General features: G+C 41.4%; 1 protein-coding gene across 1 annotated transcript in view; it reads right to left on the reverse strand.

Annotated features, from left to right (window-relative positions):
* Window positions 1-27,121, reverse strand: part of ZNF277 (zinc finger protein 277) — an 81,576-nt gene that overhangs the window by 41,266 nt on the left and 13,189 nt on the right. The window contains exon 2 of the mRNA XM_019726346.3: window positions 2,058-2,259. Within this exon, the coding sequence (XP_019581905.3) occupies window positions 2,058-2,259 (202 nt within the window). The remainder of the gene's footprint in view (window positions 1-2,057; window positions 2,260-27,121) is intronic.

Genomic DNA, 27,121 nt, shown 5'->3' on the forward strand with positions numbered 1-27,121 from the left:
TTGCCTGAGAAATTCTTACTGTTACTCTGTTCCAATAAAGAAAATGTCAAATATATTTAACATGAAAACTTACAGCTTTCTTATAAAGCACAAGGTAAGTCCATTTCATATCTATTATTTATGATCTTTATTACTTACTGTCCTCAAAACAACCACTGAGAAATTGTGCGTGTGTGTGTGTGTGTGTGTGTGTGTGTGTGAATTTTCAACTTGTAAAGAAGTTCTGAGTGAACTAATTCATGCCAATTGAACCTCTTATTGTTCCTTCCACCCCCACCACACAAACCCCTTTACAACTGCTTTCCTGAAGTTAGAAAAACGTCACATAATGTTGAGAAGATTCTACTTGAACTCTGATCACAAAGAGCCAATGCTTATATTGCTTTGGAGAGGAATTTTCAGTTTCCCTAAACAGCAGGAGGGTATTACCTAAAGGAAACTGGATATATTAAAGGTATTTAAAAGCAAGAGTTTACTCATTTACATTCCTGATCAATTTTAATTAATCACATTTTTACTTCCTGAGAGTGAAAATATTACTTAATTAGGAGGGCAGTTGACAAGGAGCATTTAGGTTTCCAAATTTAAAGTACATGTCACTTAGACACTTTATTTATAAAGCACTTACATCAGATATGCACCTTTTTCTGTTTGATTAAAGTATCCATTTTATTGCATAACTGCCTTTTGAGGGTGATTGAGCCTAACAGTTAATTGTTTATTCCTAAGCCCTGAGACCTAGTAAATAATTTGATTTTCCTGCCCACATACAGATGAGATTTGTGCCAACGATACAGCAGGTGCCTCCTCCCCACTGTTTTACGTAACACTTGACGGTCTGTGAGGACTGGTGTTGCCCGTTTATAGATGAGGAAGCTGATGCTGACAGTGGCTCAGTGGGTTGCTGGAAGTCACAAGTCTGCACTGAACCCTAAGCCTGGCGGGTTCCATAGTCCACTCTTTAACACAGCTCACTGCTTTGCAGGACCCACCACAAGAAAGAAGCTGCTTGCTAGGAATGATGAGGTCTGGGAGGTAAGGAATCTAGACGCAGGGGCATTGCAGTGTCTGGGCGACTCTAATGCTCTGCAGGGAAATCCGGACGGACCTCACCACAGGCATCGGAACGCACGCTGTCAGTGACTACATAGAGCCAGTAATGACCGTGACATTACTTCTACGGAAAATACTTATCAAGTTTCAACTCATAATGACCTGAGCATCCCTACTCCATGGATGCTGCTTAAGAGAAGGCATTTCTCTTGGACAATCACTTCTAAAAATGACGAACTGGGAAAAAAGGAATACCTGCCTGCATTACTTGTCTGTTGGTATGGATCGTTCTACGTCAGGTGCTCGTACGTAGGAGTCCAGCTCACTTCGGGCCTTGGCTGTACAGGTCAGGTTCCTATGTTTCACACACGCCCAATGCTGCCAGTCCCTAACCACTGCCCTCTACCTGCTCATCTTCCTCATCGCCTTCCTCTCAGTATCTGAGTCACTGACCTCAGCAGCCATCTACTTTGAAAGGCTCTCAGCCTGTTGCATGACTCAGTTTTGTTCTGGTTTCCAACCTCATCACATCACGTAAGCTGACAGTTCTGCGGACAATACCCCTTTGGCTGACAGACTCCAAGGAGCCCTGTCCCCAAACAGTGCCTTTTGGTGGCTGAGTCTATTCTGCACTACCCAGAAGGCCTTACTGAGCTGGACAACACCTGTGGCCTGAAACATTAAAAAAAACAATACAAAAAACAGTCTGATAGAGATGAGCAATGTCAGCCGCTGGTGGAATGTGGAAAAGGGAATATCATCTACTCTTGGGAAAGCTGGGCTGTTTCCAGAATCTGTAGGACACACAACAGTATGTGACATTCTCAACAAGTTACACACTCAGGAGGCACATGAGTGCAAATATTTTTTTTACAAGTCTGAGGAGAAACCGGAAAAAGAATGTAAATGTTCATATTTGTATAGGAGTCATTTTATGTGTAAGTTGTGCCTCTCCTGGAAGGAATAATACATTCGATTCCTTTACTAACAGAAGCAGGATTCACCTTGGGAAGTCAGCAACCAACTTGACGTCAGCTATGACAATCTTATGTTCGATAATCATGTGCTTCAGGAGTTGGTCCTGCTCAGCCACAGGGACGTGTTCTTCACAGAAGATACAAGGCACAGATGGAGAAGCTTCTGAGGTGGTGGTGCCACCTGGACCTTCTGGCAGCGAAAGCGGTTCCAGGATGCAGTCCTTACTGTCTGGGGGAGACAAAGTGAAGAAGAAAAAGAGGATGATTTCTCACCTCCTGCATTAAAATGATCCTAAAGCTATTTACATATCTCCAAAAAGAAAACGACATAGCGCCAGAGAGCAGGAGATGGTACAACCATTTTAAACAGCTTCTGTAACTCGGAGGCAAGGAGTTTTGCAAAGCAGCTGAAGTGCCCTAATTGCCGCTCGAATGGGGGAAACCCATGTGTCAGGGCAGCTGTTGAAGTCTTCTTTTGGACCCTGGCCAATGGCAGCCATTCCGGGCACGTGGAGGGAGAAAGCTGCAGCCCGCTGGGCTAAGATTCTCTGGTTCACCTGGGACCTACAGCCGAGAGCCATCGCACTAGGGGAGGTAAATGGTATATATACTGCCAGCCCAGTTGTGTAAGCGTTTCCTGTCACACCTGCAAAGCCTTTCCTCTTTCTGATTACTTGTCACGTGCAAGAGGGACGACAGCTTTCACGCTGGGGCGACAGAGCATGTGCTGGGCGGCTCAGATGGCAGTTTTCGATGCTGACTTATGCCTACCGTTTTCTTATTACCTAACTATGTATCATAATGCAAGTTCCTGTGAACAAAGAGATGAATGCTCAATTCCTGGACATACACAGTGAACATTCTTCCTGTGTACTATTCGCTTTATTAACATCACTTCTAGTATCTTTAAGAGTTGAGGAGTGTAAGGCCGATAGCTCTGAACTCAGGCCCTCAGACTACAGCCGGTTGTGTTGGGAACCTTCAGTCTTCTGGGGTGGACGGCTGGACCTGTCATCTTAGGGAGGCAAGTGAGTAGTGAGTAACCAGGCAAGTAGGGTAAGGCATCTGGCATCTGAGGACAGGCAGGGAACCTTCTTTGGAAAGAAAGACAGCTATTCCATAGATAAGTCTTTGGAATTAAGTTAGTATTTATTCCCCTGCAGTTTTCTTATTTTTATCTAACTTTACCTTATTTCTGAAGGACTTTTTAATTGAATGATTCATTGAATCGGTTCCTGGTGTACTGCTGAGCATGACCTAAGAATGGGCTAAGTGACGTATGTACGAGGGCAGCACTCACTCACTCACATAACAGATGTCAACTGAGTATGTGCTGAGTGCAGGTTCCTGCCACCCAGGCTAACGTGCTCACAACTTGTCTGAAGGTTCAAATCAGTTAAAAGGATAAAGCGATAGAGTATATGCAGGGTTTCTGGGAGCAGGAGTCACCTAACCGAGCTGGACAGGACAGGTGACCTTTAGGAGATGTCCTCTAATACGTCACTCAGAATTAGGGTTTCTGGGTGGGAATTCCCGCCCGTTCTCAGGAATTTTTTTCGCTTTCCCGTTCCACAAATCCCAAGATATAAACTGTTTTCTGTTCTCCACAATGAATTGTTTCCACACAGTGATGGCCGATACTACCAACCACCTGGGTTCAAGGAGCCCATTTTCCCGATTTCCCGACCAACTTTTTTTGGGATTCGGGAATGGGAAAGCGAAAAAAGTTCATGAGAACGGGTGGGAATTCCCGCCCGGAAACCCTACTCAGAATACTCTGCTCATATAAAAGTTTGTGAAATCAAACTCTTTATCTGAGTTCCACAAAATTATCCAATACCAGAAAACATGGAAACAGGTTATACATGACAATAGGGAGACTATTTAAAATATTGTGTTTCCCGGAAAATAAGACGTAGCCGAACCATTAGCTCTAATGCGTCTTTTGGAGCAAAAATTAATATAAGACCTGGTCTTATTTTACTATAAGACCTGGTATAATATATAATGATATAATACATAGAGGTATCGTGATCACGCACAAGAGTGTGGGCATCGTGAACTCCTGGGAAGCCCATAAATAAAGTGGTGACAAAGCCTGCGGCAAAGCTTACTTGGTAGTCTACTCTGTCCTGAAGAGAACCCCCAAATACTAAGCACTGGGTTGGCAAATGTAAGGCAGTAAGATTTGTCTAAATCAGGGGTGTCCAAACTTTTTTCAACGTTTTTCACCAAGGGCCATATGCGGTAAAATACACAAACAGCCGGGCCACTCACTCGAGGTGAAGTACGCATTGCCTCACCTGGTTTATTTAAGTAAACTAAATATATTTTTGGAATTTGCTGCGGGCCAATTAACAATGGATTGCGACTGCAGTTGGCCCTTGGGCCACAGTTTTGACACCCCTGGTCTAATGGATTGTATATTTCCAGCTGTCACAAGAATCTATCTACATGATACCACACAGTAAAAAGACAATAGCTGCAGAAATATGTAATTCTTTCTATAGGGACCTTCAACTCAAAAAGGCAAAAGAAAGTAAATCTAGCTTCTTACAGCAAAGAGGCAAAGCATCTTGGAAATCCTGCTTTAGCCCCAAACCCACTTCACACATTTGTTACAAATTAACAACAACAAATTATCAGCTCTCGTTCTCACTTTGAACAGCAACTCTGTTCAAAAATGAACTATAAAAAATACCACCCCAAGGGAGCTTTTGAAAAGGGAAGCGTTTTTTGAGAAGATTCTATGATGATTATAAACAATTTCACTGACTCTGGGTAGGACCCTGAAAGTGTCAAATTATTATTCTAGGATGGTGCCTCTCAAAGCTTAACGTGCATGTCACCACCTGGAGATTTCGTTAGAATGCAGATGCAAACTCAGTAGGTGTGGCGGCTGGGGACACGTGCCAGTCAAGTTCCCTGCCGCCCTGAGCGGGACTCAAGGGTGGCCTGAGGTGCTGTGCCCGGAAGCCCAGCTCTCCGCAGGCTGCTCTCAGAAAATGACCAGACGCAGCAGAAACATGAGACAGACTCATCCCTGTGAGACATGGAACTTCAGTGACATGTGCCACTGGCTGGAGGACTCCACGTGGCCTTGCCGGAAACACGCTTAGAACAGGGCTGCAGCCTGAGATCTCCTCAGCCCTCTTTCCTTCACGGGGGTGGGGGGTGGGGGTGGTGGGGGGTGCTCACACCCACATGCGACCTCCTGGAGCCCCCTCTCCTTTCCCCTTCTGGTGCCTTCCCCAACAAACCCAACAGACCAAGTCCTGTCTTGCTGTGTGCTTCTCAGAGGCCGTGGACCAACAAAGCAGGTCTAGGTCACGCAAGTAGAGAGGCTTGAAGTTCTGCAGATCTGAGTTCCCAGGTGAGGTCAGTCAAGCCCCTGCCCCCAACCGTACTTTGAGTAGTAAAGTTCTATCTAGGGAACAAACATCATGATTCATAATATATTTAGGTGCTAAAATAGGTAACACTAGACTGCAATATGTCCCTACTGTCAAGTAGATAAAGGCTGCTGGTATTGAAGGGAAAAGAAGCTCTGAGGTTTCTGACCCTCTTAAGCCAAAGGAGAGAACAGCCCAGATCAGTAAGGAAGGAAGGCGCATTTTGCTGGCAGAGGGACCCGCAGAACGCCTCCCCCATACACCCCCCGTGAAGGGAGTCCCCACAGTTTGCTTTGCACACTGCCACCACAGCACTACCGAAACCCTGGGGGAAAAAAGAAAAAAGCAGCAATCTGTGCTTTACTCAAACCAGACCATATTGGTTTAGTGGCTACTCTCACCACATTCTGATAAGCTAATGAACTGATAACCATCATCAAAATTCGAATATCAAGATTGGCAGGGTATTTTTGTTTGTTTTGCTGTTTTAATTCGGAAAATGCTGTAAACAAACTCCTTTTTTCCAAAGTAAACATTTCCTTTACATTTATGCTTTATTTATATTAGTGTAATTTATTTGATTGTAGCTTTCTTAAGTATTTTATCAAGCGTGAACAATATTTTCAGGCCTGTTCGCTCAGCTTTTGATTTGACAGATATTGCATCTTTCCACAGGACTCCTAGTCTGTCTCATTTATTGTGTTTGTTTTTTTCCTGATATTTTAAGAAGGTAACTTTATTTCTAAATTCTTAAGGGTATTTCTCTCTTACACTAAAAAATGGCCTTCTACTTCCTAAACGAGTCAGTGCTTTGATTTCTAAGGGTATGGCCCCCACATGCCCATTTGGAAAATGGAAAGACCAGGTGTAGTCCTTTTAACCACCATCAATCTCCAACGCTCAGAGTAAGAATACACTAAGACCCTTATTTAATTTCCCCTGGGCTAAGAATTCATTTTTTAAATGACTGAAGCCCAGTATTTAACAGATTAATTTACTGCACTCTTACTGAGAGTGGGGGAAGACGGCGGCTTAAGTAAATCAGTGCCGTCACACGCTCTCTGTGCCACTTTGAGACTGAAATGAGGCAGTGCTGGGTAGTTCCCTCCTATACAGCTGGCAGGTTTGCCACTTCCTTTTGGTATGAAAACAGGGCCCCAAACACATTCAACCCTTAAACCTAATAAACTTGTGTTTGAAAATTTAAGGAGCTAATTGAACACCAGCAAAAAGCTACGAAAACTTTATGAAACATCACCTATAAAGAAAGCCAAGTAATAGAAACAACCTAAACGTCATGCAAATAAAAATCAGTTCTGTCAGTTAGGGCGTATCTGTGCTGTGTGAGATTATGTATCTGCTAAATAACAATTATGGTGACAATGGAGAAATACTGAAAATCATGTTTGATATTGACTGAAAAGAGCCTAATTCACAATGAACTACACACAATACTTCACACACACGCGCGCGCACACACACACACACACACACACAACCACATACAAGCACAAGATCTGAAAGAAAATACGCCAACAGAAAAAGAATGGAAGATTATGGATTTATTTATCCAAAATTTTCTTTAACATTGAAAATTTTTAAGTAAAAAGCATGTTATCTGATGAGTTCCTCAATGTGACTGCGACCGACAAAATTATGAAGTAAAGCCAACAGTTTTATCTGGTCACTTGCTAAATCTTGACATTTAAGATGAAAAATTTTGATTAAATTTAGCATTTTAATACTGAATGCCTACTACACAGGAGGTATATACTACGGACTCTACAAAATACAAAGGTTACTAACATAATATCCCTATCCTAAAGAAGTCTAGAGGAAAATATAAGACAACTGTCCAAATAATTATAATACAGGTCAACATATGCAACGTTGGCCATATAAATCAAGGGCTAAGAGACAGGGAGGAAAAAAATAACTCAAGTCAGGAGACATGAAGGAAAGTCTTCATACGGGATGAAGTCTTTGAAATGGTAAAGAATTCCAGCACATAGATATGAGTAGTAATAAATCAAGAGTCCAGTTAGTGCTAGAGTGTAAGTAAGAAAAAGCTGCAAAGGTAAATGATCACACATTGGTGGGCCTTGATGCCAGGTCAAAGATTTATATTTAATTTGGAAGTCATGAGTGTATCCTGAAGGACTTTAATCAGGGAAGTAATATCACCTACTAGGTCACAAAACAAGTCTTAACAAAATGCAAACGACATACCAAACTTATGGGACATAGGAAAAACATACCAAGAGGGAAGTTTATAGTAGGAAATGTCTACATTAAAAAGAAGGAAGACCTCACATAAACAATCTACTTTGCAACTCTGGGAACTAGAAAAAGGAGAACACACTAAACCCAAAGTGAGAAGGAAGGAGCTAATAAACTAGGAAAGGAAGAAATGAAACGGAGAATAGAAAACAGAAGACAAAGTGCCAGGATCACACAACGGGGAAAAGGCAGTTTCTTCAGAAGCCATTTGGGCAAACTGGTTATTCACAAGCCAAAGAATGAAACTGGACCCTTACGTTACACCACACACAAAAGTCAATTTAAACGGTATTAAAGACTTAAATGTAAGACCAGAAACTCCTAGAAGGATATAGGAGAAAGAATCTAGGAAAAAAATCTTCATAACACTGGCCTTGATAATGTATATGACACCAAAAGTACAGGCAACAAAAGCAACATTAGACAAGTAAGACTCTATCAACTAAAAAGCTTCTGCACAGCAAAGGAAACCATCAACAAACTGTCTTATGGAACGGGAGATAATATTTGCAAACCATATATGTGATAAGGGGTTAATATCCTAAATATATAAGGAACTCATATAACTCAATAGCAAATGAACAAACATAACAAATAGCCTGATTAAAAAATGTGCAAAAGATCTGAATAAACATTTTTTCCAAAGAAGACATACAAATGGTCAACAGGTATATAAAAATGCGCTCAACATCACTAATCATCAGGAAAATGCAAATGAAAACCACAATGAAATGTCACCTCACATCTGTGAGAATGGCTATTACGAAAAAGACAAGAGGTAAGTGTTGGTGAGAATGGAGAGAAGGGAACCCTTGTGCACTGTTGGTGGGAATGTAAACTGGTACAGCCATATGGAAAACAGAATGGAGGTTCCTAAAAAAATTAAAAACAGAACTATCATATAATCCAGCAGTACCACTTCTGGGTATTAATCCAAGAGAATTGAAAACCAGGATATTGAGAAGAGATATCTGCACCCCTATGTTCACTGACGCATTATCCACGGTAGCCAAGAGGTGGAAACCACCTATATGTCTACTGATGGGTGGATGGATAAAGGCACTGTGGTATAGATAGACACACAACGGAATATTATTCAACCTTAAAAAAGAAATTCTGTCACATGCTACCACATGGATGAGCCTGGAGGACATTATGCGAAGTGAAATAAGCCAGTCACAGAAGGATTCCACTTATATGAGGGATCTAAAGTAGTCAAAATCATAAAAGCAGAAAGAAAGGAGAATGGTGGTTGTCAGGGAAGGGGGGAGGCAGCAATGGGGAGTAGCTGTTGAATGGGGATGGCGTTTCAGTCATGCAGGATGAGAGAGTTCTGGAGATCTGCTATACAACGACATGCATAGACTTAAAAATACTACCCTACGTACTTGGCCCCTTGACTCCTATTGTCTAATTCTGGACAAGTCACCTAACTCCCCCGAGCTTGTCTCTACAACATAAGAGTGATCAATCTCAATAGTCACCTGACAGAATAGTTAGGAGGGTTAACTGAGGAAATTAACATAAAGCAAAAGGTAACGGACAGAACATATAAGCTCAAAGAAGGTCCGCTCCTATTGTTACTACAGATAATAATGAGTATGGCTGTAAGTTTGAGGATGGGAAGAGATGGGCACCGTCTGCACTGATGTGTATCAGAAATTCCTGTCGGTTAATTCAAAATACACATTCCATGGCCCTAACACAGATAAATGATTGATTGATTGGTGGACTTAAATCAGACACGATTTCTACTGTTTAAAAACATGTGTTAAAACAAACACGGTTAAGTATAGTTTTCCAGAAATATTTTCTCTAACTCTATTGCTTACTGCCAAAGAGACTGAGAAGACAAAAGGAGTTGGGATGGAGGAGAAAAGACCGTACGCTGTGTTACAGGATTACTTTAAATACGCTTTCATATCAATGAGACTACATTTCCTCCACTCCTATTCCACACTATCAAAGACACTTCCGAGCATTTCAGTGTAAAACGACTACAAGTTCTTATTTTGACAGAGCCAGGACCAGGGATGCTGGGGCTCCACGTGGAATGCAAGGTGGGTTTTTATTTCATTCTAAGTGATGGGAACTAAGTGCTCGCCTTTATCTCCCTCCCACCAGTAGGAGGCAGTAGAAGTCAGGGCGTAGACAGAGATTTGGGAGTGGAGAAACCAAGCGAATGCTCTTCTTTACTGCAATCTATGGGGGGGAAGATGGAAAGGGAGGAAGGGTAAATTCTGACTCGGAAAGCTCTCACTAGTTATTGACCTGCCTTATTAAGTGGTGTCCAGTGGAAATTTCATAGTGTATGGACAGAGGTTGGATTTAACCTAATTTAATTGATTTAATTTGACAGGCAATTACTTTGAAATCAGTATTCTAGCCAATATTTTAATGAAATGGGTTGGCAACTAGAAAGCTGTAAATTACCTATTTGAGATTCCTTATTAAGTATAATTAGCGTTTTGATACAATCATAAATTTCTGAGTTGTGAGGCTGATATTTCTCATTTACAGAATGAAACAGCTATGTCGTGCTCTTATTTTAGTGTTTGATGTCTTAATTCATTCATATGAATTTTAGTACAATAGTTTTGTTTATATTTTGTAGATAATAAGCAGACTAAAAAGAGAAATGACTATGAAACATAATCAAATTAGTCTTTAGTGATAAAATGTTTCTTTACTATGAGTTTGCTAATACACGTTTGATAAACTGAACAATACTGTCAAAATAACATACAAGTTGTATTGGTTCAGATGTATTTTTTTCCAGCAAAATAATGATTTAAAGCAATGAGGGCAAGCTTTCATGTTATTTAAGAAATGGGGAGCCAATATGTAAAGATGTTTAACAAAACTCCTGAAAATTCTAGGTAAGTGCTTCCTTACAGTGAGGAGAGGCTTCAGGAACTGCTGTCATTCTCACTATGTCAAGCCCGTCAAGTGAGCTGGGGATGCAGCTGCAGAAGCTGGGGCGGCATTTCTTCCTGTATTTAAAGAACGCCTCACTGAGAAGGCCAGTCTCTTCAACAAAGGGTGCTGCAAAAACTGGACATCCACATGCAAAAAAGATGAGTCTAGACCTGGACCTTACATCCTCTACAAAAATGAACTCAAAATGGATCACAGACGTAAACACAAAGCTAGGAAACTAGAAGGTAGCACTGGGGAAACCTTGAGGACATCACTCGGTGTATGATGATGCCTTTTTAGGTACAATACGGAAGACATGATCCATGAAAGAAACAGTTGATGAACCCAACGTAAGTAAGTTAAAAACTTTTACTCTGCAAAAGACAGTATCAAGAGACTTAGAACACAAGCCACAGACTAGGACAAAAGATTTGCAAAAGACATACCTAGTAAAGGACTGTTATCCGAACTGTACGAAGAACTCTTAAAACTCAATAATAAGAAAACAAACAACCTGATTAAAAAATGGGCCAAAAATCTTAACAGATATCACATCAAAAAAGACATAGAGATGGCAAATAAGCATAAAAAAAGCTGTTTCACATCATACGTAATCAGGGAAATGCAAATTAAAATGAGACCCCACTACACACCTATTAGCATGGCTAAAATCCAGAGCACAGACAACACCAAATGCCGGTGAGGACGTGGAGCAGCAGGAACTCATTTCTTGCTGGTGGGGATGCATCACGATGCAGCCATTTTGGAAGACAGTTTGGTGGTTTCTCACAAAACTAAACATATTCTTAACATCCAATTCAGGAATCATACTATTTGGTATTTGTTCAAAGGAGTTGGAAACTTATGTCCACACAAAAACCTGCACACAGATGCCGATAGCAGCCCTACTCATAACTGCTAAAGCTTGGAAGCCTCCTTCAGTAGGTGATGGATAAACAGCCTGTCGTCCACCCAGACAATGGAATATTATTCAGCGCTAAGAAGGAATGAGTTACCAGGCCAGAAAGACATGAAGGAAACTTAAATGGATGCTACTAAGTGAAAGAAGCCAATCTGAAAAGGCTACACACTGTATCATTCTAGCTCTATGACATTGTGGAAAAGGCAAAACTATGGAGACAATGAAAAGATCAGTGGTGGCCGGGGTGGTGGTGGGGAGCCAGATGATGGGGGGGGGGCACAGAGGAGATTTAGGGCAGTGGAAATACTCTATATTATAATGATGGACATATGTCATTACATACTTGTCCAAACCCTTAGCATGTACAACAGGAATAATATTAGAGCAGAAAGCTTATAAATATCAAAGAGAGGATTCCTACATTTATTAAAAGATAAATACACTTTTTGAGTGCATTAAGGGATTAAGACACTTCAAGAATGAGTTCTTTAAAATCTAACATATGTGTGACACCAAGAACTCCATAAGAGAAGACCCAGAACTATAAAGATACAAGGGATGTTTTAGACAACAAGGAAAACAACACATTTTTTGTCATTAAATTACCCTCACTGAAGTACTTAACTTTTGAGCTTTCAGTGTACTAATACAGAAAAAAATAATACAGTACATTTTTAATAAATAAAAACGTAATTAAGGCAAATAAACAAATAATATCTCTCAAAAAATTGAAACTGAAAATACTGTTTGCCATGGGAACTGAAAGTCCAAAGTGCTCTCTGCGATGACAATGTCGCCTAGAAGGCTGTCCTCTTGGCTTTCTTTCTGAGCTTTGATATAAAGCTGAAAATTCTTGGCCAGCAGCTTAGCCATTTTAAGACCCATAAATCTGGGCAAGCAGTCTATACCCATGGCTCAGTAATAATCTTTTATTTTTCCTTTACTGCTTTTTAAAGTGTCTTGGTAATTTGGAAGACAGACATGATGGGAGATGAAATCTATTGAGGCTGCAAAACTAGAAGGGCAGATTGTAGGAAGGAGGAGAGCTATTAAATGCAGCAGGCTGGTGGCAGTGTACAGAACTCATTGCAGAGAAATATAAAGTAATGAGTCAGGGAACACCAAATTCTACAGACAATGAGTACACCCTTGGTTCTCATATGCTGCAAGATGCCGAACAGAAGAGCAAATGTTTAGGAGGGGCTAAGACTCCCAACTTTCAACACACTGCTTAAAAAATGAACTAGAATTCCAAGATGCTTCTTGCCTGGGTATAAGTCAACGGATGTGATTTAAAAACGAAATAACTAACTTTGGAACAAAGGGAAGTTCAGGTCACCCGGTTTTAAAAAAGTCTTCTATTACAAAATAGTCAAGGAGAAGCAAGCAGAATGACGGACGAGCTCTGACCGGAGGCTTTGCTACTCAAGAGGAACAAACAAATGAGCTCTGGTGTCTTTTAACGGAGAAATGATTATAAAGAAACACATAAAAACAGAAACAGTGCTAAAGGGATCACGAAGGTTAAAGAATATACGGATTTGGGGCAAAACGTTACATGTGCTAATATTCAGAAAAGAAGTATGAAAATAAATTAGGGGAGAGGTTAACACTGAAAAAATGAGATTTTGTTTCCATCTTTAATATCAGAGTTATCCTTCTTTTCTCCCAAGAAATGGTGATCGATAAGGGCCCAAATGAGAGAATCACTTTTCTTAACCTGGAAATCAAAAACACAGCCAGGAAGACACAGCTGGGCAATGAAATGACTTCCATTAGTTCTTCATGAGCCTCAGCAAACTTCTTTTGCAGCCTCTCAGTTTTTTAAAGCCAGAAAACCAAACGGTCGGCTGTTAGGTAAAACAGACTTTACAAATGGCAAACTGTGACACGCTGGTCTCCAGGTAACTACTAGTGCTGAAGGGAACTGTCAAAGCTGAACTTCACTGCAATCAGCCACGCACCTGGCCGAAGCGGATGACACAGAAAGCCTAGAGCAGGGTGTCCACACTGCGGCCCGCGGGCCGACTGCAGCCCGTGATCCATTGTTAATTGGCCCGCAGCAAATTCCAAAAATGTATTTAGTTTACTTAAATAAACCATGTGAGGCAATACGTACTTCACCTCGAGTGAGTGGCCCGGCTGTTTGTGTATTTTACCGCATATGGCCCTTGGTGAAAAACGTTGAAAAAAGTTTGGACACCCCTGGCCTAGAGCATAGAGGAAGCCCACCCCATAGGGCGTTGAAAGGCTCTAAACGCAGTGGCAGAAAGACACCTTTCAAATTTGTGAAGCTGCTTACTGCCTGAGCAAACCTGTGAGGAGAGCCTCTGAGGCAAGCTCTACTTAGAGGCCGTTATTAGGAGTTATGGTGGCCTGTCATCACAAGCTCGAATCTCTAAGACACATTTCTGTGACTGGACAGGAAATGACATCAACAATTCTACCAAGTCCTGGAGGAACTGTTAAGATGAAAAGAAAAATACTGCAAATATGTAAGAAGTGAACCTCAGATGAAAGCACGCAATTGCGCTATGAGGTAACGGTTATTGCCAACGTCGGAAAAAAGGGCGCAGACACCAGAGTGGGCACGAGTTTCTGTCTCCATCACCTGTGCTCTCTGCCTCGCCTCCCTTCCTGATTTCATTCCCTTCTTGTCCTAGTTTTAGAAAATGGATGCATTCCTTACACTCTGAAATGTAATTGGAAAATTAGTTAATTGGTGACTAACTCTAACCCCTTCCCAGAAATAACTGCCCTATAAAAGCAAGACTGAGGGATTTATTCAAGATTATCTATTGGTGTTAATTTGTTGATTAAAAAAAAACCAGAAATGACCTAATATCCCACAATAAGAGAATGATTAAATGAATCATGGAAATTAATTATAGAAATTAAAAATATGTTTTGAGATATTTAGTGGCATGGGAAAATACTCAGAAAAAAATTATACAAAATCATATTTATACTATGGTCTGTATTTTTATAAAATATGTAACATATTTTTAAACAAAAGGAACTACCAATCAAAGAAAACAAAAAAAGCTAAGTTGTCCTTTTTCTCTTTTTCATCATTAGCTCCTTCAGAAGCCTTCATGCCCATATCTCAGGAAGTTTGCCCAAGATATATAAACTTACCCATTTGGTAGTGTTTAAAGATTGTTTTTCCCTAATGCATCTGTAATTTGTTTTGTATCTCTGTGTCACTTAACTTACATTATCTATTGACTTGGTATCTGGGACACTGTATAAAATCGTTTTATTCCTTTCCGAAGAAGGGTTGGAAGCTGAAGATCCCAACCGAGGATTACTCAGTTTGCTCTGTTACTTTTGTTCATACACTAACACATTTTGAACTTTCTCTCCAATTTCTCTAATAAAAGCCCTGAACATTAAAATCTCTCCTAAAACTTTGCCCTCTCCTTCCTTTCTTCCTCCTTTCCTTCCTTCTTTTAAATAAAAGTCCTTTCGGATATTGTAAGCAAAACCACAAAAAACAAAGTTAAAAAAACAAAAACAATACTCACTGGATAGTGTTTCTGGAATTATAATTCTTGAAGTAACTTTTTTAGTGGTTAATTTAGAAAATGCATCCCCTGTCAAAGTACTAAAGAAAACCACACACAAAAAACCAAAAACATCTTTTGGGTGCACCTGTGGCTTAGTGTCCTTTCTATAAGTATGAGGGTTGTGCTACTCTTTAGCCCTAGACTTTATTTTTGTCCCAGTGGGAGTAAGGTGAGTGTTTTAATAAGAAAGCTAATTCTCCTTCCAAAACATGGACTACAATGGTAACAAAACTCCATCAGTTAACCTTTTATAATACATGATAGAATAACAAACCTTGATTTGGTATAATTTATGCAAAAATATAAAAATTCACTGAATCTTATTTTATCATGTTTGGGGATAACGAAACAATATCAGAACATCTGCTGGCATGTTAAACGTCTTTCTAATTGTCTAGCCGTTGAACGAATCAATGCATTAGCAACAAACCTGGTTTATTATCTCATTAATACAGATGGTTAACATCAGGAAGGGAACAAGAATATCAAAAAGTACAAAAACAATTGCAAAGTGACATGGGCATCCGGGAAAACACTATTTGAAGCAAAGTGCTAAGAACTTTGACCAATGTGCTAACATGGAAAGAAGGGCATTTATAAAGATTGTGTTTTTTTTCTCAATTGCTACAAAGGCAGGTTGGTAGCTTGGGGATACATATGTAAATAAAAATGTTCATATGAACCACAGAAAAAATACTTGTTACGCTAAAATAATAAAACACGGCAAAAACATTTTTAGAAGTTTATACAAAAAGGCTAAATAAGACTTCCCTATAGATAGCCAGATTTTTTTAACTTCCTACTTGAAGGTTCACCCAGCTTGACATATAGCCATCACTCAATAAAAATTGAAATTTTAATTATTTAAATTATTGATATTGATACATAGGAAAAATGATTAAAGATCTCATTTACTCATAGGCTACTTACTTGGCAAGCTTAACTTCAAAATAGAAGCACAGTCTAGGAATAGGATTGCCAGTTGAAACTGAATTTCAGATAAATAATGAATATTATCTTTAGTACAAGTACGTCCCAAATACTGCATGGTATTATACAGTATAAGTGCATCTTGTGCAATATTTGCAATACATACTAAAAAATTATTAGTTGTCTATCTAAAATTCAAATATAACTGGGCCTCATCCTTTATTTCCATTTGTTTAATCCAGTAATCCTAACATGGCAGGAAGCCAGAAGACGCTTCCATGTGTTCAAATAGGTGCCAAAACTCATGCACTTACTTCACCTGGGCTCAGACTCGCTTTCCTGGAGCTTACAAATCGGTAACCCTCATGACAAATCTCCTCCCTGATATATTTTATTTGACATAATACAGTATTTTAATGAATTACCTATCATCACTAAAATTAAAAGCGTACACAGTTAAAAAAATTTCCAGATTCTGGTAATGCTGGGAGTGCGTCTCCACAGGTTAGCAATCCAGCTCTGGATGGCAGTTTGTCCAGACAGGGTAGATATGTTTCTTTTGCTACAATCTTCACCACTGCCTATCATTCCAACACTGGGCTGAAAGTAGTATTCGTTCACAATGGTCACGTTGGATGAAGTCTAACACCTGTCATCCTCAGACTTCTTCTATTCCCAGTTTTCACCCCACTTCCGTCATTTCTGTTACCTGGCGGGTCCCTTGGAGGCTCTGTGCTGGTTGCCTGGGTTCTGCTATATACATTTAATTTATACCCAGTTCTCTCCACCACAGATTTGATATGGAGAGAAGATGAAATGCTGCTAAAGGCCATGTATCTTACTAGTTTTTAAGTTTGGTGAATGTAGGAAGCTTGCCTGTTTTGTACATTCTTCTAGCACCCAGCCCAGGGCCCAGCACATACTATACGCTGTGTGAATAGTTGTCTGATTAGTAAAAGAATGGTCATCAAACATGGAAAAACCAGAATAACTATGGAAACAAAAACCCAAAAAAGTAAAGCAATGTGGGAATATTTGAGGTGGAATTGGTAAGTACAAACGTATGTTGATTATGGTGACAGTCATTGGGACGTGATGTTCGTTGTCAGTGATGCACATAATCCCTTTGAAAAACAACTACTCAATGTTATAATCTTCAGAAACCGGGTAAGCTCCTTATAGAAAACGTCATCTTGTTTTCTGAGATGTTGCCAGATAAATTAAAGAGCATTATAATTCATTACCCTAGGGAAAGAATATAGAATTTTTAAAAAATTCTCCAATTCTAACCGCATTTCCCTAGTACTTTGGATTTTGGATGCGTGTGGAAATGTAAAGAGAGGAAAGGACAGAAGAGGTTTTCTATAAAATCTAACCAGTTCAGTCCAAGAATTACGGTAATTAACTCTCCTAAGCACAGAAACGCTCTATCTCATGTCCCAGCTTCAGACTTCATAACGGCCTCCCCTGGAGATTTTCTTCAATGGCTAACACACCCTTCCCTAAGGGAAAGCACTCTTCCTCTTTCCAGATCCCTGGTATATGGTAACTTCATTTATAGGATTTAAACATTTCTGCATATATAAGACAGTTAGGAGATAAGTTTGGGGCACAGAAATAGCTGAAGTTACTGACAGCGGAGAGGAAAAGACAAAACATTTCACAACAGAATTATTTCAGAAAAACCATAATTTGGTTGCCATGCCTATAATATGTAAAAATCTCTTATCTCTTTATTCCAAAAATCTTTATGGAAAATCTAGTGTAGTAGGCACCAAGCTCGGAGAAAGGACTAGAGAGATGAAGACCTGAATGGTGCTCCCACAGCACAAGTAGAGACCCAAGCAATACACCACATGGTATTAGTTATAAAGGATGGCACGTGCAAGGTGTAGGGACATGCCACCTTGCACGGTAAGGAGGTGCACCAAAGTAATAAGGAGAGCATCAAAAGTAAGGAGAGCACCAAAGTCGGACAATCAAAGTCGATGGAGTTCGATATCTGAACGAGACATTCAGGCTGCAAATGAGCACATGAGAGGAGCAGACCTTGTTGGGGACAGCAGGGCCGCCTTGGGCACTTCAAAGACCAATATGGCAGCAAGGTGCAGAGCATATCCAGGGCACTGCCCATCACCCCCAGGCAGGGACCTGCTCTTGGTAAAGACACAACAGAACAGTCCCGGGCAGGTGCAGAGGGTCCGAATCAGGCAGTGGTGATGACCAGGGAGGGGCAAGAGCCAGGGCTTCTGGGCTTAGGGGCGACCGGAATCTCTGCTGCTGTTTCTTTGGATGAACGTGCCTTCGGATTCCTGACCATCCTGATGACTCTTATCTTGATTTCTGAACCCTATTTGGCTCTATTTTTGTAATGCCTGAAAGCCTGACTTCCAGGTCGGACCTGACGACGACTGAGTTCAGCTTCCTTAGGTTCTGTTCCCAAATCCCAGAACGCAGATGGCTCAGTTTCTGTGATAGCCAGCAATTTTAAATCCCTTAACATTCAGGCTGCCTCTGTCTGCTCACATTGCTTCCTAGATCTCCACGTTCCCGGGCCTACCAGCCTCTCAAAAGCTTTACAAGACACAGGAAACTCGTCCTTTTTGTAATTCTCTATTACATCTGCTTGCTATTTTTTGTTCTCTAAGTCATGGCCTCCAAAAGATCCTTGCTTCTCCTGCGTGTGTTTGATTCATTTTGGGATATAAGGATGAATTCCTACAAGAAGAAAAGGCACCCTTTAAAATACCTTCTAAAAGGGTGGATACCTGTCAGCATCCACATAGCGAAACATAAGAAAAAAATAAATAAATAAAATAGCCTAGGAAAGAAACCTCTATAGTCTGAATCATTGCCAATTATAGACTTAATACCAATTATTTGGCTGTTTATACTTCTGAACAATAGATACATAAGGACTAGAAAATACTTATTTTCAGCAGCTGAAACTAATCAGACACCTTCTACAGCCATATCGTCTCTTAACACAAATAGGTATTCAGGTACCATTTCACACTATAAATAAATTTAGGTGATACAGAAAACAAACAGTGAAATAATTTCATCACGTTGGCAGCGTCCGAGGCGAGCTGGAGGTGGCGTCGCCTTGGACAGCACTCCACGCTGCAGACCAGCGCTTCTCACGCCTCAGCGTGCATCTGTGTCACCTGCAGCGCTGGCAGAAACAGAGCGCGGGGCTGCACGCGGAGCCGCTGACTCAGCAGGCCTGGCCGTGCCACGAGAACCTGTCTAACAAGCGCCCAGGCGCTGCTGCTGCTGCTGCTGGAGAACCCTGTTTCCACCTACACTGGGTGTGAGTGGGGCAGGGGACATGTGCCAGCGGTGGTTTGTCGCCCTCGAAAAAGCTTCTCTGCGTTAGAGACTCCAGTGCTAGTCAGACCGTTTAGGAAGTTAAGTCTGATCATGGGAAAGATTCCAAAGCATCGATTTTTCTTAAGGAGAGAAAATCGATGCAACTGTGGTTTCATGGCTATTTTACCAGAGATGCTCTGTGGGAGAGCTGAAGATGTTGCAGTTTCATTAGCATTAGCCAGTGTTGCCATGGGGACCAACAGCGAGGAATCATCAGTACACAAGAAAATGAGAAGGGGAACTGATCAATTAAAAAAAAAAAAAAGAACTTCACATTTCTGAGAACACAAAGCCCAGTCATATTGCGTGTTTTCTGGCATTTATAAATGAAGGTGTAAATTCTCCTTTAACAATGAGATACAGCCACATACCGATCTCTGAAAGTTCAGAAGGTGAATCATCCCTTTGCAATTCAGGGAGGGAGACAAAACCAAAATCTTTTAAAAAGGAGAAGGAAGAGTGACATTATGGGGTTTTATTAAGTACAGTTGGGCTTGACGACCCCGAGCGGAGGGGCTGTGCGGACAGGACAAGCGCTTTGTCCAACTAGAGTCGGTTTTGCACAGTAAGGGGGACAGAAGGCTCCAGCAGGTGTGAGCATGGCTCTGGGGACTGAGGGAGGCTAGGGGACGGCTTGCTCTGTTTCTTACATAATGAGGCTTCCTTAGGAAGAGCCAACGAGGAGGGAATAACTTGAGAATAAACATCAGTCTCTAACTAAACCATCTGGCATCGGCTACCAACCTCCCTTCTTCCAGTCAGCTTTCATCACAGCACTTCCTAGGGTTGTGACCCAAATGCCTCCGTTTTCTTTTTCAACAAATCTCAACTTCTCTGCCTGCCTTTCAGCTTATACTTAACGTCCTCCTACCTTCCTCACCCAACTTTATTTCTCACTACGCTTCATGTTGTCTATGTTCTGTTTTTCTTTTCTTTTTTTTGCATTCCTTGTTTCCTCCTTCCTTCCCATCCATTTAAATCCTGCCCAGCCTTCATACACCAATTTCTGAAGGCATTCCCACTTGCTTTCCCCTCCTCCTCAGATACATAGTGGATTTTTCCTTCTCTCAATTGACACCATGTTGTTTACGTGCTAAATTGAATTATTTTTAAGTGTAATCCCAGATGCCCCAGATCCCAAGGAGTCTCACTGAAGAGACAAGCAGAGCAGATGGCCCCTGGCCTCCCCCCACCACCTTTAATCAAAGAGACCTAGCTTTTATAGGTTTTATATATTGGGATTTTGTGTAAGACAATTGAGAAAATAGTTCCATCATGTAAAAAAGTCAGAAATACTGCTCTTCTCATATACCAAATTATTTGTCACTCAATAAAATATTGTGACTGGCAATTTTGTTTTATGTGTATATATTTTGTCTCATAAATTACATGGGAAGCTCCTTAAAATCAGCTTATCTTTTCCCCCCATTGTTCTCAGCTTAGTGCTGAGCAAAAGGAGTGCACTCTGTTGCCTGATTCATTTTTAAATTCATTTTGCAAATGATCTGGTAAAATTCATACAGAGGTGACACATGCTGAGGTGAGTGACACAATGTACTGCGTCTCTGTGAGTATTTTCTCGCATTTTAAAAAACAGCTCTTAACAGAGGGTAGTGTGTAGCACAAGGGATGGATGGATAAAGACGTGAGTTTATGCCCCAGCAGCAGCCCGGAGATAAGTTTTTGAGGAATGGAGGCCTTTCCAGTGCCCCTCAAAACAGGCCACCTAAGTTAGCAGTTGATCTGTGAGACTGGCCCAGTTTGGCGACACAGAGCTAACTTCTCAATCCCATTCATGCCTCTTGGGTTTACACACCTTTCTGTACACTGACACACAATATACGAGCGGTACGTTTGCTGAACTACGCGCCTTGCAAAGACTAGTTACCTGTGTTCTTATCTCATTATTTCAGAATACACAGCTAATGAGCCACTCGTTGATGTGGCTGTTTCCTTTGGATTTACAACTACATTTGAGATGCAAGAGGTTGGCTTATTGCAATTAAGGAGAAGAAAGACAAGGCCACTGAGTGGAATACTGAACGGAGAATAGAGTGCCTTTGTCACCAGAGCCCTGCTGTTCTGGAAGCGTTTCCTTAGAAGGGTGAGTGGATAGAGCAGGACAGTGTGGTCATATTGTTCCTGTGTCCAGCCCAGAAGAAGGGCTGTGGTTTTCTTCAAAGAGAAAAACAAAACAAAACCTGGCAAAAAGTCACATTATCTATATACGCCCACAGTGTTTGTAGGAGAAACAACTTGGACGATTCCTGAGGCAGGGTAGGATCTGGGCACCTGCAGTGCTCTCTGCCAGTGACAGTGACACCCTTGGACCTTAGACACATCTGCTACTTCCCTGCTTCTGTTTCTACCTAAAAAGTAGTGATGAAGTGCACGCCTCAAAGGGAAGTGTGCTTAGGCCTCTGTATTCATGTGTGATGGCGTCACAGGAGTAAGGTCCTGACCACGAGACCCAGTGAGACACTGCAGATATTCAGCACTTCAGGCTTTATGACGTCAGTGACTGAGCGCCCAGAGAAGCAAATGAACAAAAGAGGATTTCCTAAACACCTAAACGGAGAGTCTCCAGAACTGGGCTAGCTGGATACTGAGGACAGAACAATGAACAAAACATCATTTTTGTTCTTGGGGAAGCCAGAGAGGAAAGCAGGCCTGTAACAGGCAAATCCCACCATGGTCTAACAAGTGGTGCCTTGTGAATGGAGTTGATAGGCAGGTGTCTTTGACGAGGAACACTCAGGAGGAGGTCACGTGATTTTCACGTCCTTACAGAGGAGGCAGTGACAGAAGGCTGTGAGAGGAGGTGATTTTGAAGGCTATGTTGCTAGGCGTTCAACATCAAATTTCAGGTATGATAGATCTTGGTCCTTCATTGTATAGATATAATTAAGAATTCTGGGGTTAGATTTTCTTCTAAAATGAAAACATTAAAATTTGAACTAGAAAACGTAGAGAAATTTCATGGAGACTGGCACTTTTGTTTGCTAAAATTGGGTAGTCTACAATAATCTAGGCATCCTTCTAAACTATATGCAACATATGTATGATGCATCCAGGCAAGTGCCTCTAAAAGCAACTTCTATTATACCTGCCCCTAACCCCCTTCAGGTGTGGGAACATGCTTACCAAAGAGAGGTGGGTGTCTCGGGTTTGGATGTTCCAGACACTGGCTGGTCTAAGATGTCCAATGTTAGGGGTTCAATTTGTCCTCCCCAAAAGACACACTGTAGTCCTCATCCCCAGTACCTCTGAATGTGACGTTATTTGGAAACAGGGCCTTGACAGAGTTAACCAAGTTACAATGAGGTCATTAGAGATCATAATCCAACACGACTGGTATCCTTATAAAAGGGGAGATTTGGACACAGAGAGACACACGCAGGGAGAGCAGGATGTGGAGGCCACAGCAGGGATTAGGCTGATGCGCCTACAAGCCAAGGAGCGCAAGAGGCAGCAAAGCACCAGGAGCTAGGAGGGAAGGAGCATATTCTTCCCAACAGCCTTCAGAAGGAACCAACTCTGCCAACACCTTGACCTCGGATTACCAGCCTCCAGAACTTTGAGACAATACATTTCTGTTCTGAAGTCACCTAGTTTGTGGTACTATTGCTGTACCAAAAGTGATGTGTGACACGGAGCACTGTCACGATGGAGGATGATTTATGGCACTTTAAAACACAACCTTTTCTCAACCGTGGCTCACACCCGACTGACTGCACCAAACAAGCTGAAACTTGTCACACTCTGTTACTAAAGTTCGAGGCACCACTTCCCGTATTGAAGATCCCTGCCTTTCTGTTGGATGGCACTTGGCGCAGCATTCACCGTATTTGCTGATCACAACAGAAAGACTTCGTGTCACACATCGCTTCTGGTACGGCAATTTCTGTCAAATAAAAACATTACAGTGTGTCCTCATCCACCTTATTCACTGGATCTGGCACCATGTGACTTCTAGCTCTTCCCCAAAGTCAAAATGACCATGAAAGGTAAATGTTTTGAATTGATTCAGGACATCGAGGAAGCCATGACAGTGCAACTAAAGACACTCACAAAAGAGGACTTCCAGAACTGCTCCAGAAAGTGGCAAGAACAATGGGATAAGTGGTTTGAAGTGAGGGGAAGTTTTTTTTTCTTTCTTTCTTTCTTTTTTTTTTTTTTTTTTAAGATTTTATTGGGGAAGGGGAACAGGACTTTTTATTGGGGAACAGTGTATACTTCCAGGACTTTTTTCCAAGTCAAGTTGTCCTTTTCAGTCTTAGTTGTGGAGGGTGCTATTCAGCTTCAAGTTGTCCTTTCAGTCTTAGTTGTGGAGGGCGCAGCTCAGCTCCAGGTTCAGTTGTCATTGCTAGTTGCAGGGGGCGCAGCCCACCATCCCTTGCGGGACTCGAGGAGTTGAACTGGCAACCTTGTGGTTGAGAACCCACTGGCCCATGTGGGAATCGAACCAGCAGCCTTCGGAGTTAGGAGCAGGGAGCTCCAACCACCTGAGCCACCGGGCTGGCCCCAGAGGGGAAGTATTTTGAGGGGGATTAATGGCAATGTGTCTTTTACTGTAATATATATTTTTTAAATTGAAACACTCACCGTATTTTTTGATCCCATCTCGTATATGTGCAACATCTTTATCCATTCATCTATGGAAGGACACTTAGGTTCAGAGCACTACCCTACGATCCTACATGGATGTAAGCGCTAAGTCACAGACTATTTCAGACAGACTACTTTCTTCGCGTTTCCCAAATGCACACATCTTATTTGATTTCACAAGGTTTCTTCTGTTGTCTAGTCGCTACCTTATTCCTTTCTTTTCCTGCGGTTCATGTTGTTTGTCTTCCCCTGAGACTCGAATGCCAATTACACCGACTCCTAATCCCTATCTTAATCCCACATCTCATTACTCACTTTTAAAATCATTTGTCCAGTCTTTAATACATGACACTTATGGGACACAGGCTTTGAAATCACTTTAGTTAAGAGGGGTAATTTTTTTTTCTTTTCGGTCTCAGTCCCCGGATACTGCTGCCCTTTTCACCAAGGGAGCTCACTGAAGAAAACAGCAGAATACTGTAAATTGATACCAATCTTTTTTCCTAATGAGGTGGAAACTACACTCCTGTCTGTTTGTTGAAATAATAGACTAGACTCCCTGCCCCCTTGCATTACCTATTTCAAGCAAATATACTTGATATTAGGAAGAATGCATAAGATAAATTGTACACTGATCAATTGAAAAATTCTTTGATTAGCAAAGTTCTATGATGTCTTGATCCCAATACACTATGTAAAATTGTACCCTGCTGTTTGCTTACTTTCAGAAATGAAAGATGTCATACATATTAAAGAAAATGTAAAGAAAAACAGTAAAAACATTCACAGGCAATGAAGTAATCTAGTATAATGAGTTATCAAAATGGAGAAAGGAATAGGGGAGATGGGAAGGAGCCAAAAAATAATCTGGAAAATTGCAATCAATCATTAGGGCCAGATGGCATTCATCAAAGACTTCAGAGGTAACTGAGCTACTCACACACAAAATGCAGTTTATCAGTAAAAAGCAGCACTGCAGTGGAAGATTAAATCCCTCTGAAAATTAAGGATGACCTTGGACTTATGAATTGTGCTGATAAAAATAAAGATGACCTTGGACTTATCAGTTGTGCTACCGAACCAGAAAAAAAACATTTGCAGTAGATATGAATGTAAGTTTTTAATAAGAGAAAAATTATAGCAACAAACTAGCATTTCCCCTTTTTGATTTATCAGAGTAAACTTCACTCCTATTAACACAACATTTTAAAACAGTTTTCTATTATACACATACACATCTATATAATTTTAAAGACGCACAATCACTCTCCCTCCCAAATGATGTGGGGTTTTGTTTGAAAATTCTTAGATTTGTACAAAATCTGGAGTTTAGTTAGGAGTACCTGGTAAAACTTGCTATGGGTCAAAACAAATATACAGAATTGCAGGATATATGTCCATTATTAATTATTGAAAAGATACAGCTGTGAAATTTCTGAGAAATGATTAAGAAAAGTATAAGTTTAAAAATTTACTTGCATCCAGGAAACAACATGTAGAAGTGCAGCTTACCACACGACCAAGTCCAGTGAGCACCCGATGAGTAGACGCAATTCCTCCACCTCTTAGACCATCATCCTTCAAATGTGGAAGTCACACCTGAGGAGGGGGTTCCGAGGGAGGAACAGCAAGCCCTCTGCTCTCTCGGTGGTTCAGGAGCAGCAGATTCCACGAGTGGGGCCAGGCAACGAGGAGCCCTGCACAAGACATGTGTTCATTTCGGGCCTTTCCCACAGGTAGAGAGAGCACAGCTGGTGTTGGGGCTGGAAGGTTCCATGATGGTTCGCACACGGAGAGCCTCATTAGCCCGCATCCAGGTTGTACTGCGTAAGGACCACGCTCTATTAACAAGTCTCTGAACTGGCCCTGCCTGTGCATGCGTCTTCAGGTGAGGACTGCCGCAGGCTTTCTTTCCAGCCAACCTGATTCACCCACCTCAAGCACGGCCCATCATCTAGGAGAGAATCCACGTCCTTTCGCATGGCCCACAAGTTGTCGTCATACAGCACTGCCCCCTCTTTAACCTTGTCCCCTACTCCCTCACGTCATTCGAAGCTTTGATAATATGCAGGGGAAGGGCATCTTTAAGACTTTGCTCACACAGCTTTCCTACCGGGAAGCCCCACCCCACTCTCGACCGCCTGGCAAAGACCTCCGCCTAGGTATCACCTCCTCGTGAAGCCTACCCTCACCTCCCAGACGGGTTGGTAGCGCAGAAGACAATTCCCTCGCTTCTTCAGTGTCATTCTTTCATTGAACATGTGCATTATTTTTTCCTACCAGGACAGTGGCTCCTTCAGGGCAGAAACATTGTCTTGCTTTTATCGGTGCCTTTGGGACCTCGCACATAATTCGTGCTCAGTAAATGCTTGCTGAAACTCAAGAGCCTGAGAAGATCCAAACTGTCCTTTCTGATCTCCACGGAGAGTTATCTGTGTGCTCTCATTTTTACTTGGGGAGATTCTGTTAAGTCCTACCAGCTGCTTTTGGAGACTGTTTGGCTTGATGGAGAACAAAGATCCAAATCTGTGAAACAACCACATCCACAGAGATAAGGGCTTCAGCACTGGACGGTTCCTTGGTTCTTAAAAGATGGTGATCAAGATGCCATTTTTTTATTTGATTTTTATCTTTCATTACTTCTCTGGAGCCTGAAGCTTTATGCCGAGTTTCTGAAATGTCCCCGGATGGCACCTGGCTCTTTTCTGTTTTATTGCATGCTGTTTTTATGCAAGCTGTTACTCTAGACTCAGGTATCCTGTATCCACCTGCATGCCTGCAGGAGTCTTTCCTAGTCCTCTGGTTGCTCTCACTTCTTCCATAAAGACAACTATAATCAGCCTTGCAAGCAAATATTTTCTCTATTCATTTACTCAGAGCTTAATCTAGTTACTGGTATGTGTGTCTCTTCTCCAATTAAACTATAAGCTCAAAAAACACAGAAGCTAAGTCTTGTCCTTTTAAAACATTTCCCAAAAGTGACTTAACCTTATGCTACTCACAGATGAAATATGCTATAAATATTGAGAATAAATGATAAGCTACGGACAATTTAAGGGCAAAGAGGCTAGTCATACTTCATGGTCAGGACAGAAAGCC

This window comes from Rhinolophus sinicus, chromosome 4 (genome assembly GCF_057876585.1).
Source record: "Rhinolophus sinicus isolate RSI-liver-muscle chromosome 4, RSI-T2T, whole genome shotgun sequence".
In the NCBI taxonomy this organism is placed as follows: domain Eukaryota; kingdom Metazoa; phylum Chordata; class Mammalia; order Chiroptera; family Rhinolophidae; genus Rhinolophus; species Rhinolophus sinicus.